Here is a 14,092-nt window from a genome sequence, read left to right on the forward strand (position 1 = left end):
TATCTTCTGCACAGTATCCTCTAAACATATACCATCAGCATGCCCCACTGCTGAGACTCCAAGGACTTCACAGACAACAATGAAGACATCAACCTCAAAGTCCAGTTGTTGCCTCTCTGTCCAGAAATCAAAAGCTCAAAATTCACCACAACTTTTGTCCTCAATACCACATTCCCAAACTGAGATCCTTAAATTCTCATGCTCCCCTCTCTCATTTCCACATGATGTGTCTCCTTTGGCTGGTACCAGATCGCCAATCCCAAAAGAGCATCTCTCCCCTTCTGAATTCATATCCTTCTCGCTTAGGTCTACGTTCACAGTTTCACCAGCAAGCTCTACTGAGTCAACCTTATTGCCCAAAGTTTACTATTCAACCCCATTACAAGAAGGCTCAGACTCATCTCTGTTGGCAGAACAAACCCAATCTTCCAAGTTATTCCCAGATCCAATCTCATCATCAAAGATTTCTCAAACACCACCAAGCAATCTGGAGTCCCAAAAGTCTTTGGGGTCCCCGCAGTCTCGCCTATCAGATAATCAACTCCACCTGCCTCAGTCATCCAGGCCAAACCCAATACCAAAATTCCTGGAACCAGGTGTGTCACAAACAAACCCTTTGCCATTCAGGGAACCTGTAAAAACCCTTTCAAGTTCACTTCTATTTAACGAGTCCCATCCAGATGCTTATTCTAGAAATAAGTCAACTCCAGCAAATTGGGATGCTCCACTTTTTATGTCCTCTTCCTCCATATGTGGTGACCATGAATCAGCTCTTTCTCATTGGGATACAGAGTGTATCCCATCACTTTCATCACATCCCTTAAATGTCATCCAGAAACCTCCTTTAGCTGTGAAAATGGAGGAGGAAGATGAGCTATCAAAAGGTGAGTGAACCGTAATAATGAGCTGTCTGTGTGTATGTATGTGTGTGCGTGTGTGTGTGTGTGTGTGTGTGTGTGTGTGTGTGTGTGTGTGTGTATGTGTGTGCACTGATTGCGTTGAATTGGTGACCAGAGCACCAATTATTCTTGCTTGCAGTCTGATTTTAGCTCTGGTTATGGTTGTATCACCACATTTAAGCCTCTTAACTATAAGATACACCACTACTCTGTGATGGTGGTGTGGTTTGGAACTCAAATACAGATCTCAAAATGTGTATTTAATTGGGGGCAGTGACTACAGCTGGAACATCAGGTGCCATGCCTACTCCCATCACCAAGAATATATGACGAAGCTCTTCGCTATTTACATAAACAACAACCCAAGCAAGAAATCGTTTCTCCTACATTCATATCCATGCCAATGATGCAGCTCTTTGCTCAGTTGGTCCCTCTTGATATCCTGTTCTCTCCGCGAAAGATTCCTCATCATTCAAGAAGCATTAGCCAATTTACACCTAATATAATTAACAACTCAAACTAAGATCATGTGATTTGGAAAGAACATTTCCACCTCTACATAGCATTTTATAAAAATTTTCATGGCATAGATCTTGAAATTGTCAAGGCAGTGTTCTGGTATTATTTCAACAACCACCAAAGTGGAAAATGGGAGGCAATTGTGAATGTGAAAGTCTATAAAGAGGCATGCTTTAGTTTCCAAGTAGCCAGTTGAAAGATCTGATCTGATTTTGCATTTCAAGACAGTATTATTTGGTGAGACCAAATAATTTCCAGGGTCACAAAAAAAAGAAACATATTCATGGTTATGGATAGGGAAGCACAGGTCTTTGCAGTAAAATGATTCCTGATAGAACACCTTGTCATGCTTCATTCTGCCTGAACACAGTTTTCAGTGGCAAACAGTTTATACGAATAAAATGCTTTAAGATCTCAGCAGCACTGGGATGTCAAAGCAAATTTAGATCCAACCATAAAAAGTGTTCTTTATTTTTTTAAATATTGATTAGGGTTTTAAGTAAATACTTGACATAATGCTACAACAGAGAGGAAGGTAATACTGCTGTAAATAATGGCCCTGACTCCCTTACTATACAGCACGAGCTTGCACACACACACGCACACACACACACACACACACACACACACACACACACACACACACACACACACACACTTTCTCTAGGATACACTGATGAAAATACACACAAATTCTTGTCATACATGCAGTTGTGCTCACACACACTCACTCACACACACACACACACACACACACACACACACACACACACACACACACACACACACACACACACACACATATTTAGAATTGTAAGAGAACTTTAGATACACATGTGAGAGCAATTTGTTTGAACTGTTTTTTGCTGACTATGTTTGTATGGGTCTGGGTGTGAATACATTCCAACTTTAGGAATGCATATTGGATTTGGTTTCCTGAAGGCAGTTGTTTTTTTCAAAAACATCAGAGAATTTACCAGTATCTCTTTAGAATTACAAATGGTGCTAAAATCTGGGCTTTAAATACAGGAAGTTGTGTGATGAAAGTTAAAAATGGCCTACTCCTTCCCAGCTTTTCCTTCTCTTACTTTGCTTCTCTCAGTCCTACTTCCTGACTTCACACCTCTACCTCTCTTCCTCTACTCATCCATCATCTCTTCACTTCCTTCGCTTCCTACAGTTCTTTGACCAGTCCGACACTGAACGCCTAGTTTATCAGCTTATTAAAGCTTGATGCATGTGGCCACTTACATCACATTTTAGATGTTTCCTTGGATGTCAGAGACGAAAATGCTGTCAGTGGTTCAAAGCTTGACAAATCAAAGGACAGTCGTTGTGCTCTTAGAATTCACCTTCAAAGTCAAGACAATATTGTTTGAGCCATACAAATACAATGTGTTTTACAGATTGTATTCCACTTTGTTGAGAAAAACATTGTTTTACATCTTGAATCATAATTCAGAGTATGCCTTTTTGTGTCTGTGTTTTTCATGAAGACAGTGGAGATGAAATGTCCAGCGATAGTCTGGGTCTGGCTCCACATGAGGAAGGCTCTTCAGATGAAGAAGCACAGTTGAACAGACGTTTAACGAGAGGGAGATCTAGAGAGGAAGAGCAAAGGAATTCTGCCATATCTCATCTAGAAGGTTCCTTTGTTCCTACAGATGCAAAAAGAGAAAAAGATTTGCAGACTGATGAGCCAGAACAGCTGTCAGAACCATCCATGGTAACATGTTTTCATATTCCCACATAATTTTTGCTTCTTTGAGGGGGAACCTTGGGCTAAAGAGATGTAATAGCAGTATTTTCTGGGGAGCAAGAGTGTTAGTAAGGGAAACTTGTGCATTCAAGGGGCTCAACTGTAAGTACTGTAAGTTTTTAAGTGGTTGTCAAGGTGATAATTAGCCAGCAATATAAAAGGTTTCACTTTAAACCAGTGTAGTGAATTAGCCTACTAAATTGAATTTATAATTTGGCTCATTTTCTACCATTGGTAATCTCCTTCAAATGAAAATGCCTGAAGAAAATAACAGTCAGGTAAATGTTGGAAAGCATGAAATAACTGTCCCTGTGTGACTTTTTGAAAGTGTCAAGTAGTACAACAACAATTCAAAACATTTCGCTTTGAAATATCTCAAGGCTGGGTAACGAAGGGAATAAATGAAGTTTTAGAAGTTTTAAAGAACCACATCATGACACTGGACAGAATCCCTCCATAGAATGACAAGACTTCAGTGACATACAGTTAGAATTTCTTATTGTAGCTGACCTGATCTATTAGATAACATTTGTATCACACTAATTACTTTGCATTATTCATCTATAGCTGAGAGACACCTAAGGCTTTGGTGTTAAAGGTGCACACCACTGAGGGAAGAAAAGAGAAACAGAGTGGATTAAAAAGACACCGCTTGAATGGTCCTAAATGACCTATCAGCCATTTAATGGTATGAATCCTTTATACTGTGACAGATGAACGAAAAAAATTAGGTGGTTGGGGGTGGGGGGTAGTAGGTTTATTAAAAAGCTGGAGCAAAATGAGGTTCATGATTGTGAAGATGGTGGTTATCTGTGGCCTCTGGACCTAAATCAAACTGCTCCTAAAATGATTAGATACTAATTTTTTCCAGCCCTCTCTCTCTCTCTGTCTTTGGACCCATTATCTTCTCCTCTCTTGTCCCCCATGTATTTCTTATACACTCTCTACCTCTCTTTTTTTTCGTCCATCTTTTTGTCTCTGTTTAATTTCTGTCCCCTTTTCTTCTGCCTTTCTTCCTTTTTGTTTTACCTTTATCCTATAGTTCAGGCAGCAAGTTAACTACTGAATCCTTTTTGTTATGTGGAGACATTGGTCTGCACAAAGACAACTTCAATTTTTTCCTGCTACACAGTATCATTGTGTTTGGTCTCTTGCTCTTTCATTGTTATGCCTCTCTTCTTTCTTTCACCCTGTCTTCCTCTTGTCATTCTCCATCCTTGCTCCTTCCTCGCTCTTAACAAAAATATTCCCATATGCCTTCCTTCCTATTTTCTCCCAGCCCATCTGCACTGTCTTGCAATGCTATGGCTAGCATGCTAATGCATCAGATCTAATCTTAACTAAACAGAGCTTCCTCATTTTACCCCTGTCTCACAGGAGGACAATTGCGTGGGAAGAACAGCTAGCCCACCATGCCGTTGTGAGATGCTCTCACCAGCTCGAGGGGTTAATTAAAAATCAATTCATCAAGTGGAAACAAATGAAATAGGGAGAGAAGGGAATAATCTCCACTGAAAGACACCGGCTTATTAATATGCATTTACACAGTCAAAAATGAAAAAAAAATACAAGTTTTAACACACTTACCTATCCTAATAAAAGTTAAATTGATATTGAATTTCAGTTTGTCCTTTGAACTGATTTCGGAAGGATAGAAATGAAACTCGAGCCATGAGACCAAAGTATTAATTCCTTATTCCCCTGTACTCCCTTCACTCTATTTCCATGTCCCTCCCCTCTTTTTACCCCCCAATACACCCTCCATACCATCTCCTCTGCAACCCCCTCCATAATTTATTTCTACTTTCCATTTCTCCCTTCTCTCATCCTCAAACGATCTGTCTTTCTGCCTCGCTCCTTCCACTTATTCCCTTTTACACCACTTAATCCCTTCTTCCTTCCATCCCTCCATCTCCTGTGTCCCTCCATATATTTCCATTTCCCCCTTAGGTGATGCACAACCAGATCGCTGGGTCTGGATCAGAGCAATTCTGTGATCTGGATGGGTTTTCCTCTCTCGGTTTGGACTTGAATTCTGGACACTTTGACTCATCTGAACACACATACTGTGACCCACTGCGCACACGGCAAACTTCGCCACATGACTCAGACCCAACAGGTGTGTTAAAGAAGAGAAGTGTTTTAATGTGTACATGTGTTTGAATTTTTATGATCCTATTTTATTGAGATTTTTTTCTTTAAACTGGCTCATGTTTTCCGATAAACTACATCAGAAAGTAACGTTGCTGTTTTTTTGCTTCAAGAGATTAGATTGTGAAGATTTCCTCTGTGTCCAACTCTTGCCTGGAGATACTTTCCAATTTGCAAGTGTTATTCATATCACAAAGGCCTCATAATAGGATTTAGAACAAATAAGTAAAAACGTAGAGCTTACAAGAGAGATGAAAATGAGTTTTAAACCCGGAGGAGCGTTGGCAGCTTGGTAGAAAACGAGAGATGGGGGACAACACCGATAATTTACTCCTGGTAGGTCCAAGGGGAGCTTTCCAAAGATGCCTTTTTTATTTTGTGTGTGTGTCTTTGTCTGCCCAGGCGTCCAAGCCTGTTTGCATGTTTTTCCTAAATATTTGAACTCATATCTAGTGCCTCCATTTTCTTAAACTGTAGGTGAACATATGCACACACTCAGACCTAAACGGACCCCACCCAAAAACTTCCATATCCATATTTCGTCACAAAAGCACACACAGATGCAACACAACCTGTTGTTGTTTCTTTCCCAGCTTGAAAGTGATGATAATAATGCCTCTGTCCTTCACAAGTCGCGCACAGTTACTTTGACTATACCTTTGAGAGGAATTTTGAAGGACTATGTTGTCGGTGCAATGTCATATTTCTTTTACAACTCTGTAAACCTATTGTACAGAACTGCTGAAAAAATGTAGGTTACAATATATGCAAAGTCCAGTTCAGTAGAACTTTGTTGGGATTTCTTTGTATTGTAGTTATTTATGTTGCTTTTGTTTTATTTTACTCTATATATTTTCTATTACCTATCACTACCCCTTCCCTATGAGAAATTGCATAGACATTTAATTCTATGGTGTAGGGATTTTTTTCCTCCTCCTCATTTTTTCATTGCCACATTTTTGAAGTCATTGAATTAAACAAGACAAATACAGCTTTAGCAGCATGGTTGTAAAATATTCTGACTTTAACTGTGTCTGTTAGACCATGATGTAGCCATTGAGTAATGTGCCCCCAAGGTATATGATAAACTCCCTATGCCCACAGCATAGGCATTCAAAATTATTTTTTAAAACTAATGATTTGTTAACTGGCCATGTCTGTGAGGTGCTCAGGCTGTGCAACAAGGCTGATGGAAGTCTAGTCTGCACCTCCAAATTGCATCAGAGCTAAAGTAATAATATCTGGATCAAATCAGATGCTGTGATTTATCCACGCTCATGGTGCCCATTACATCTTGTACTCTTGTCCAAGGCTTTTCAATTACATGCATTTCAAACAAAGGTTACTTCTTTGATTCAGTAACAATTTCTTATTCATACTTTGTTTGCTTAAATAAATCATTCCGCCCAAAGTGATCCCATCAACATTTTCCTTCATCAGGTCATAAAACCCCGCTTTTCTCTTTTTCATTGTCAAGCCTGTGTTAAATGAATGAGGTTGACAGTGAGAGACTCCCACAAGGGCAACACTACTGTCCTCGCGCCATGCAGCCAGCCGCTCGTCAAACTCCTCACTGTCTCTGACACCATCCTTAAAGCTCCAAAGTTAATGAGAGAGAAAGGTTAGAGAGGAGGAATTTCACCCTGACAACCTTCCACATTCATTTATGTCCCTCCATCCCTCCATCTGTCTCCTCTATTTCGCTCTTTTTTTCCAAGCAGGGCTGAGGTCCAACAGGTTTTATATGTCGCCTGCTCTACCTTTCCACCTCTCTCTCCTTTCTGCTCTTATTCCCTGTCACCTGGTCAGTCAGAAAATGAGGTTGTTAGTGTGCAGTTTCTTTCTCGTGCGCATCCAGTCAAAGAGAGAGAGAGTGAGACAGGAGACAGATAGAGAAACCTCCATAGAGAGAGAGAGAGAAGAGATACTGGTAGCTGTATGTAGACATGAGCAGTAAAATGTGCTGCAAAACAGACAAATGAATGAGAAAACAGGCAGAAAGACAGGTAGATAGCCACCCTGAAAGATAAAAGGCAATATGAACAAAAGACAGACCAACAGATTGAGAGAATTCCAGTGGTATCTTTGTTTGTGTTATGAATAATTTTTATTTTCCAAAACAGCTTCAACCCTCTCAGTTTTCTTATTGTGAGTTTAGAAGCTGACTGTCTGACTCTTCTCCTCCTGTCCTCATTTCATTTGCACCTGATGTAAGCTAGTTACTAGATTCTCCATTCAGTCAATATTACTAATTGATTGGCTAACCACTGGAAAGAAAGAAGAAAACAGCAGTAATTGCATTGCAGCTGTCAGGATTGGCTGAACAGGCTTGTTTAGCAATATTGGTTTGGTACAGATGTTGCTTCTGGATGGACAAATGTATTATTATACCAAATGTAAAATCACTTAAATGCATTTATATATTTATTAGCTTTAATAGGCTATTAGATTCTATGTCAACTGGGAGCCTCTTCACAGCCACGGTTGCTTTTCTTATTGTTCCCTTATGGAATGGCTGTACTGTTCTAAAGCCTCTATGTGTAAGATTTGAAAATGTCTGACTATTGCAACTCTGGGTAACTTTTGCAATGATTACAACCATTTTTAACCATAACGTACTTTCACTTTTTGAAATTGATAAACAGTCATGAAAAAATGAATAACCCTATTCTTTAATTCGCACAGCAGCTTTATATTATGTGTAGAATTGATGCACTGACATAGCTAAAAAGTTACTCCATGTGTTGGATCTTTACAAAAATCAGCGGTTGGAGTTAGATTGCAAAGCGAATGCATTGTTATTTCCACTTGCTAGCTTTACATCCAACAGATAGCAGTGTGATATTGCATGATCTGTATCTTCGGGTTTCATTTATCTTGTATCCAGGTACTCAAAATGTTCTTAGGGCATATAAAGGCCAATAAAAAAACATGAAGGTGGATAGAGTGATGGGATGCTTTTAAAACAGGGCTAGCAACTAGAAGAGACGTAGATGGGATATAAAACAGTACTCCGAAAATATTGACATACTAATATATACATTTTTTTTTTTTACAAATGTCATGTTTCTAGACATTGACACCACTGGTCAAAAGTGTTATAACACTCCCATTTTTCTAGTTTTTGAAATTTCACCTTAAATGTTACAAAGGTAAGTGTTAACTGGCCAGGTAAAAAAAAAAAAAAAAGTTTAGGTCTTTTAGGAAAAATCAAAACAGGACTTTTTCCGGGATTAAGAAACTGGTTAACTTACAGCTTTTTAGCAGCAGTGGAAGTAAATGAAGCCTTGAAAGTTAATGCAAACAGTTCCTAAAGTTGCCCCAACTTCTGATGAGTACTTACAAACCCTCTGTCTGTTCGTGTTGCAACAGACTGTGTTACTACACCCTCTGATGCGTTATTAGGACAGGACTGTACCGCAGGAAGTAGGGCTGTATATTGCTATCAGAATGGTGAGAAAAAGGCAAGTAACAAAGGAAGACAGACTGGTTGGTCAGGAGTTCATCCTACAGCAAGATAATGACCCAAAACACTGGAAGAAAAGAACCAGACAGTGGCTTCAAATGATGGAAGACCAGCACAGTCTTCAGACTTAAACCCCATGGAGCTGGTTTGGGATGAACTGGACAGAAAGTGAAAGCAAAGCAAACTACAAGTGCAACACATTTGTGGTAACATCTGCAACAGGGTTGGGACAAACTTTCTGAACAATATTTCATTTCCGTTGTATAGAGAACGACAAGTGTTTTTATTTATTTGTTCTATGCTTTAATTTCAGAGTACAATGCAACATTACACTGTACATGTAAATGTCAGTAACAACTGGAAAATGTAGGCGTTGTAAAACTTTTGACCAGTAGTGTATATATTGCTGTTCTTTGCAAGTTTAAAAAAAAAAAAAAATCAGATTGGGTGTGCCACTTCTCTTCCTTTATCTCTGACTCTTTTAGGGTCAGAGTCTCATGGACCAAGCAACAGCCTCAGTACCTACAGTGAGAAACCCCCGGTTTTCAAAATGATGGGTTACCATACGCAGCCAACTGGAATTCAAATTCCCACAAACACACCCACCAAGAGAGGAGAAATATCAGCAAATGAATTAGGAACATCTGGCAAGTGTATATGTGTTTGCGCTCGCATGCACGCTATACGTGTGTATTTTGTCTGTGTGTCTATCAGGCACATTGAGCTCTGCGTCTTACTTATTTACTCTCATACACACAGAACTCCATTTCATACACGATTAATACACCTCATTTCTGAATATAGCCACACTTTCTTGGAACAGAGTAAGCAGGTTTCTAAAAGAGATTATACTGTATCAGTCTCAAACACAAACAGGCATATGCGTAATATACACATATACTTTACCCACACACGTGCAGGATTGGGACTTGGTCCAGGAATATGGCATCATGCTGTATCTCACTCCAGGAAACACTGCAGTATCTGTTTATGCTGATACGTTTGCATTTACACTCGCACACACACAAACACACACACACACACACACACACACACACACACACACACACACACACACACACACACACACACACACACACCTGAGAGACAAGACGATGATCAGTTTTAGTCAGTGATATATCTAACACCCCCAGTTGCTAATCAATCTCCTCCCCTTTCCCTCTTTATCTTTCCCTTCCTCACTTATTTTACTGTAAACAGCTGTGTTTAAGTACGACCCTTTCATTCCTCAACTCTCTTCTTTTCACACTGTCAAACCATTTAGCCTTGCTGTTTTCTTCATGAATCTTACCCATTCTTTCTTGTCACCTCCTCAAACTTTTACCAATTTATGGAATACTCTATCATTTTTATGTTTTATTCCTCTCTTTACTATGTTCATTTGTAGTTTCACCTCCAAAATCAAATAGTCTGAGGCTTTGATGTCAACATTGTGCTGACTTGACTAAAGGTGTAGTAAAGTTACTTACATTTAAGTTGAATATTGTGAAAGAAGGTCCACCCTTGAAAAACCACTGAATAGCTCAAAACATTTTCAACATATTTATTTATAGTATCAGAAGGACACTTGAGTGCTCATGTTTTCCGTATTTTTAATTCCACAAGGGAACCGAGGCACAGACGTTTCGGGAAAGTTGTGTGCCTCGTTGTGCTGTCTCGTCACTGCCCCTCCAGTGTGCTGCCTGACAGCATGCTGAAGAAATAGCTATTTGCCCCTGAGCATCTTTGTGAGTGGGGAGCTCCTTTTAAAGTTTACAGCATTTGGTTTACTTTTTTTAAAATTGACTTTAGCTATGACAGTACAAAGCACGTGTGTTGCATAGACCAGAGTTACACCTGACATTATAATTTGTGCATATGTTACTGATTGCATCCTAATATGACTTGAAGCTATAAATATACTGCACATACACTGCTTGCAAATCAAGAAAGACTGAATCCTGACCTTCCTAATGAATTCTTGAGGGAGGCATTTTGGAGCGATCACATTTTAATCTTTCTCTCATTTTACACTGAATACATTTTAAATCTGATAAATAACTCTATCAGTAAATGAAATCTAGATATACAGTATTTTGTATCTGCTTGGGAGCAAATTGAGTCAACGAGTTTATGTATGTGTGAGTCCACGTGTTAGCAGCACTGTACTGCATGTATTATTCCTCATGCTGCTTAGTTTCACAGCGCAGGTGGTTGTAAAACACTAAGTGGAAGTTCTGTGCCAGTTGAAAGACAGAGCCAGGCACCGAGAGAGGAAGGAAGGAGAGAGAGGGGGGTAAGGTAGAGGTAAGAGTCAATGGAAGATTGAAAGAATGAAAGACTTAACACTGGAGTTCAAACTGGTTAGACAGCACGCAGCATGAGGAATCGGTGTGCCACACGCACACATACACATCCAAACCATCATAGCTTCTCAATGGGGGCCTCAATGTAATTTACAGTGAGCAGGTGGGGATGGATGTTCAATCAGATTCAATTTGATGTGGCTCACAGTAGAGTGGGATGAGACACTAGCCATTCCACTAACTGTTGTGATCGCTCCTGTCTCTTGTCTTCTTTCCTTGAGTCCTGAGCTGCAAAACCCTTCCCCTTCTTCCTCATTCTTTCTCCTGTCTACATCTCTTCTTAACTGTTTCTTGCACTCACACTTTCAGTAGCTGTTTTTATGTCCTCATATCCAATCGTTACATCCTTCCATCTATTGTTCTGTGCACTGATACATTTATCCACCCATCTTGTTACATCTTTCTCTCTCTTTGCTTTTTGTTCAGGGTCAAGCTGGTCTGGCAGGTCCTCACCGACTCTGTCTCATCCGTCCAGGACAACCCCAAGTCTTGTCCCAGCACCTGTCTTTCCCTCCCTCTCTCATTCCCAATCTCCTACTTTCTCTGCCTGCCTGTCTCGTCCCAAACTGGGCTCAGAATTGGGCCCAGGGTTTCGTCGGTTGTCCTGGGCAGTCCAAGAGATCATGGAGATCTGTAGTGTGGACCAGACTGGTTGTGAGGACCCTGACCTGGACAATGACACAACTGCACACACACTCCACAGTCTCGAGCAAGAACTCCGGATCCTGGCCAAGGGTACAGATGCACACAAACATTACACATAAGTCATACATTCAAACACACTATCATGGTATGGAAACCTATGTTCATCATATTACTTTGAATTCGATAATGATAACCAAACACAGGTGTATTGATGTTAATCACAGTAGTGTTTGATTAATTGTGAACTATTATGGTGATGATGTTTTTAAAATAAGGCCATAAGCATTAGCCTCCTTTCATGTCTACCTCAGAAACAGGGACGCATGCTTCAGTGTTTGGCACAAGAAACAGCGGAAGTCAAGATCAGCATGGGAATCAGCGTTTGACAGGGTGGGTGACATACAGACACACACACACTAAACCCGCTCCCACTTAATAATTGTGGTTGCTCAAGGCACACAAGATATATAACCTCATCCTCAACATTAAACTCAATTCCATATGTTATTGTTACTGTACCAGGAAATGTTAATATATCACATTCCGTCCACTTAGTACATTTGCATGCCCTCTAGAACTTAACAGTACTAGCTGCAGTTTAGGTAGCTGTTAAAATTTCAAATTCAATTTGAACTGATTGATTGATTGAATTGAAATATCCTGAAAGGCGATGCACTTTTTTCCTTTTGAGAATCTGAGTGTAGCCTTGTGACATTCTGTTTTTGTACTCTTGTCTGTGTCTTTTCACCATGATCGGCATGTAATCCATTGCTTTCTCGTCCTGTACACTTCCCTACACTCTTCTACCATCCCAATGGCCACGATGGGGGGGTAATCCCTCTTTTTTTGTGCTCTGTCAATCCCCCTCTCTGTCAGATATGTGGAGAGTGTAATGGATCATTAGTCAGCAGAACGACTTTAGCTTTGACAGCATGATGGGTATCGGGTCTTAATGTGCTGCTTCATGTGTGTATGTGCGTGGGACAGAGAGAGAGAGAGTGTGTCAATTTATTTTTCTCATATATCAGAAACTGAGTGTGTGGGTCTGTGCATTGTGGATGTTTTGTGTGTGTGCATGTAGCGGGCATAATCAGCGCTGAAGGCCTTGTACCGAGCGGAGCACTGTGAATATCATATTGAGACGTGTAATAACCGGATTAACACATACTACACAGAGGGCTCCCAAAACAGCTCCTTAGATCATTCAGACATACACACACATATGCACACACATATATGCACACGCACATGCACTTAATCGGACTAGTTTGGCATACCTGTGCTCTAATAGTTCCATTTTCATTTTTGTCGTTACTATCACTTTTCCTCATGTCATGCAGTTTTTGGTCATTGTGACAATATCCAGTTCAAAGAATATTCGAAACATGCGACTCTTGGGATAATGAATTGTATCATAGCTTTAACCTTATTTTACGGTACTCATCAAAATAGGGAAATATAAATTTAGTTCTGAAATGGACCCACTATTCTGTACCGTAGACCAAATGTTTTGCTATCCCAGATGAAGCCAAAAGCAATAGTCTAACTCACTCCCGTATAGAATCTATAAAATATACATTTATTTTAGTAAATATGACAGCAACAGGACATGTGCAATCTAAAGTACACTCTCACAACACACAAGTGAATGCTTGGAAACAGAGTTTCACGTGCAGTATGTGGGCATCCATTGATGTGTGTTTCTACCATGACCTAGCCTACTGTATGTTACCTCATTTCCAGATGACTATACATCATCTACCTTAGGTCTGACTCAGCTGCCTCCAGCTGTCTGGATGTGCTTTAGTGTAGCCTCAGGCTATTGGCTGTCTTTGATCTAACCTTCAGTCAGTATCACATTAATATTTCGCACATGGACTTGATTTTCCCATCTACAGTTTGCATAGCACAGGAATTACAATAACCTAATAAGAAGCTTTAAATTGGTAATGAAAAGCTCAAGTTAGACATGTTAGCCTGACTATTATTAGCTGAGAGACTGAGGTATATTTACACCTTAGTCTGTGTTCACTGGCATGATACTGTAATATTCAGAATTTAATTTACATGTATGTATATATTGACATTTAGAGTTGGACTCAGACCTCAGCTGAACTATATTTAAAAGCTGAACTTTTAAATATATTCAAAACATGAAAAACAGGTACTGTAATTGATCCTCCGTGACTATTTTGACTGACTTCCTGTAAAATCTGAATGTCAGCTTTTGCTCTCTTGTTAGTGGTTACACCCAGGGCTAGGAGTTCACACATAACAGCACAATTTG

General features: G+C 39.8%; 1 protein-coding gene across 1 annotated transcript in view; it reads left to right on the forward strand.

The window, feature by feature from the left end:
* The window catches only part of LOC120792174, a 39,580-nt gene that overhangs the window by 24,618 nt on the left and 870 nt on the right, over window positions 1-14,092 (forward strand). The window contains exons 9-15 of the mRNA XM_040131241.1: window positions 15-242; window positions 792-884; window positions 2,915-3,144; window positions 5,128-5,296; window positions 9,280-9,447; window positions 11,749-11,895; window positions 12,117-12,195. Of these exons, the coding sequence (XP_039987175.1) occupies window positions 15-242; window positions 792-884; window positions 2,915-3,144; window positions 5,128-5,296; window positions 9,280-9,447; window positions 11,749-11,895; window positions 12,117-12,195 (1,114 nt within the window). The remainder of the gene's footprint in view (window positions 1-14; window positions 243-791; window positions 885-2,914; window positions 3,145-5,127; window positions 5,297-9,279; window positions 9,448-11,748; window positions 11,896-12,116; window positions 12,196-14,092) is intronic.

Source organism: Xiphias gladius, chromosome 7, assembly GCF_016859285.1.
Source record: "Xiphias gladius isolate SHS-SW01 ecotype Sanya breed wild chromosome 7, ASM1685928v1, whole genome shotgun sequence".
Lineage (NCBI taxonomy): Eukaryota > Metazoa > Chordata > Actinopteri > Istiophoriformes > Xiphiidae > Xiphias > Xiphias gladius.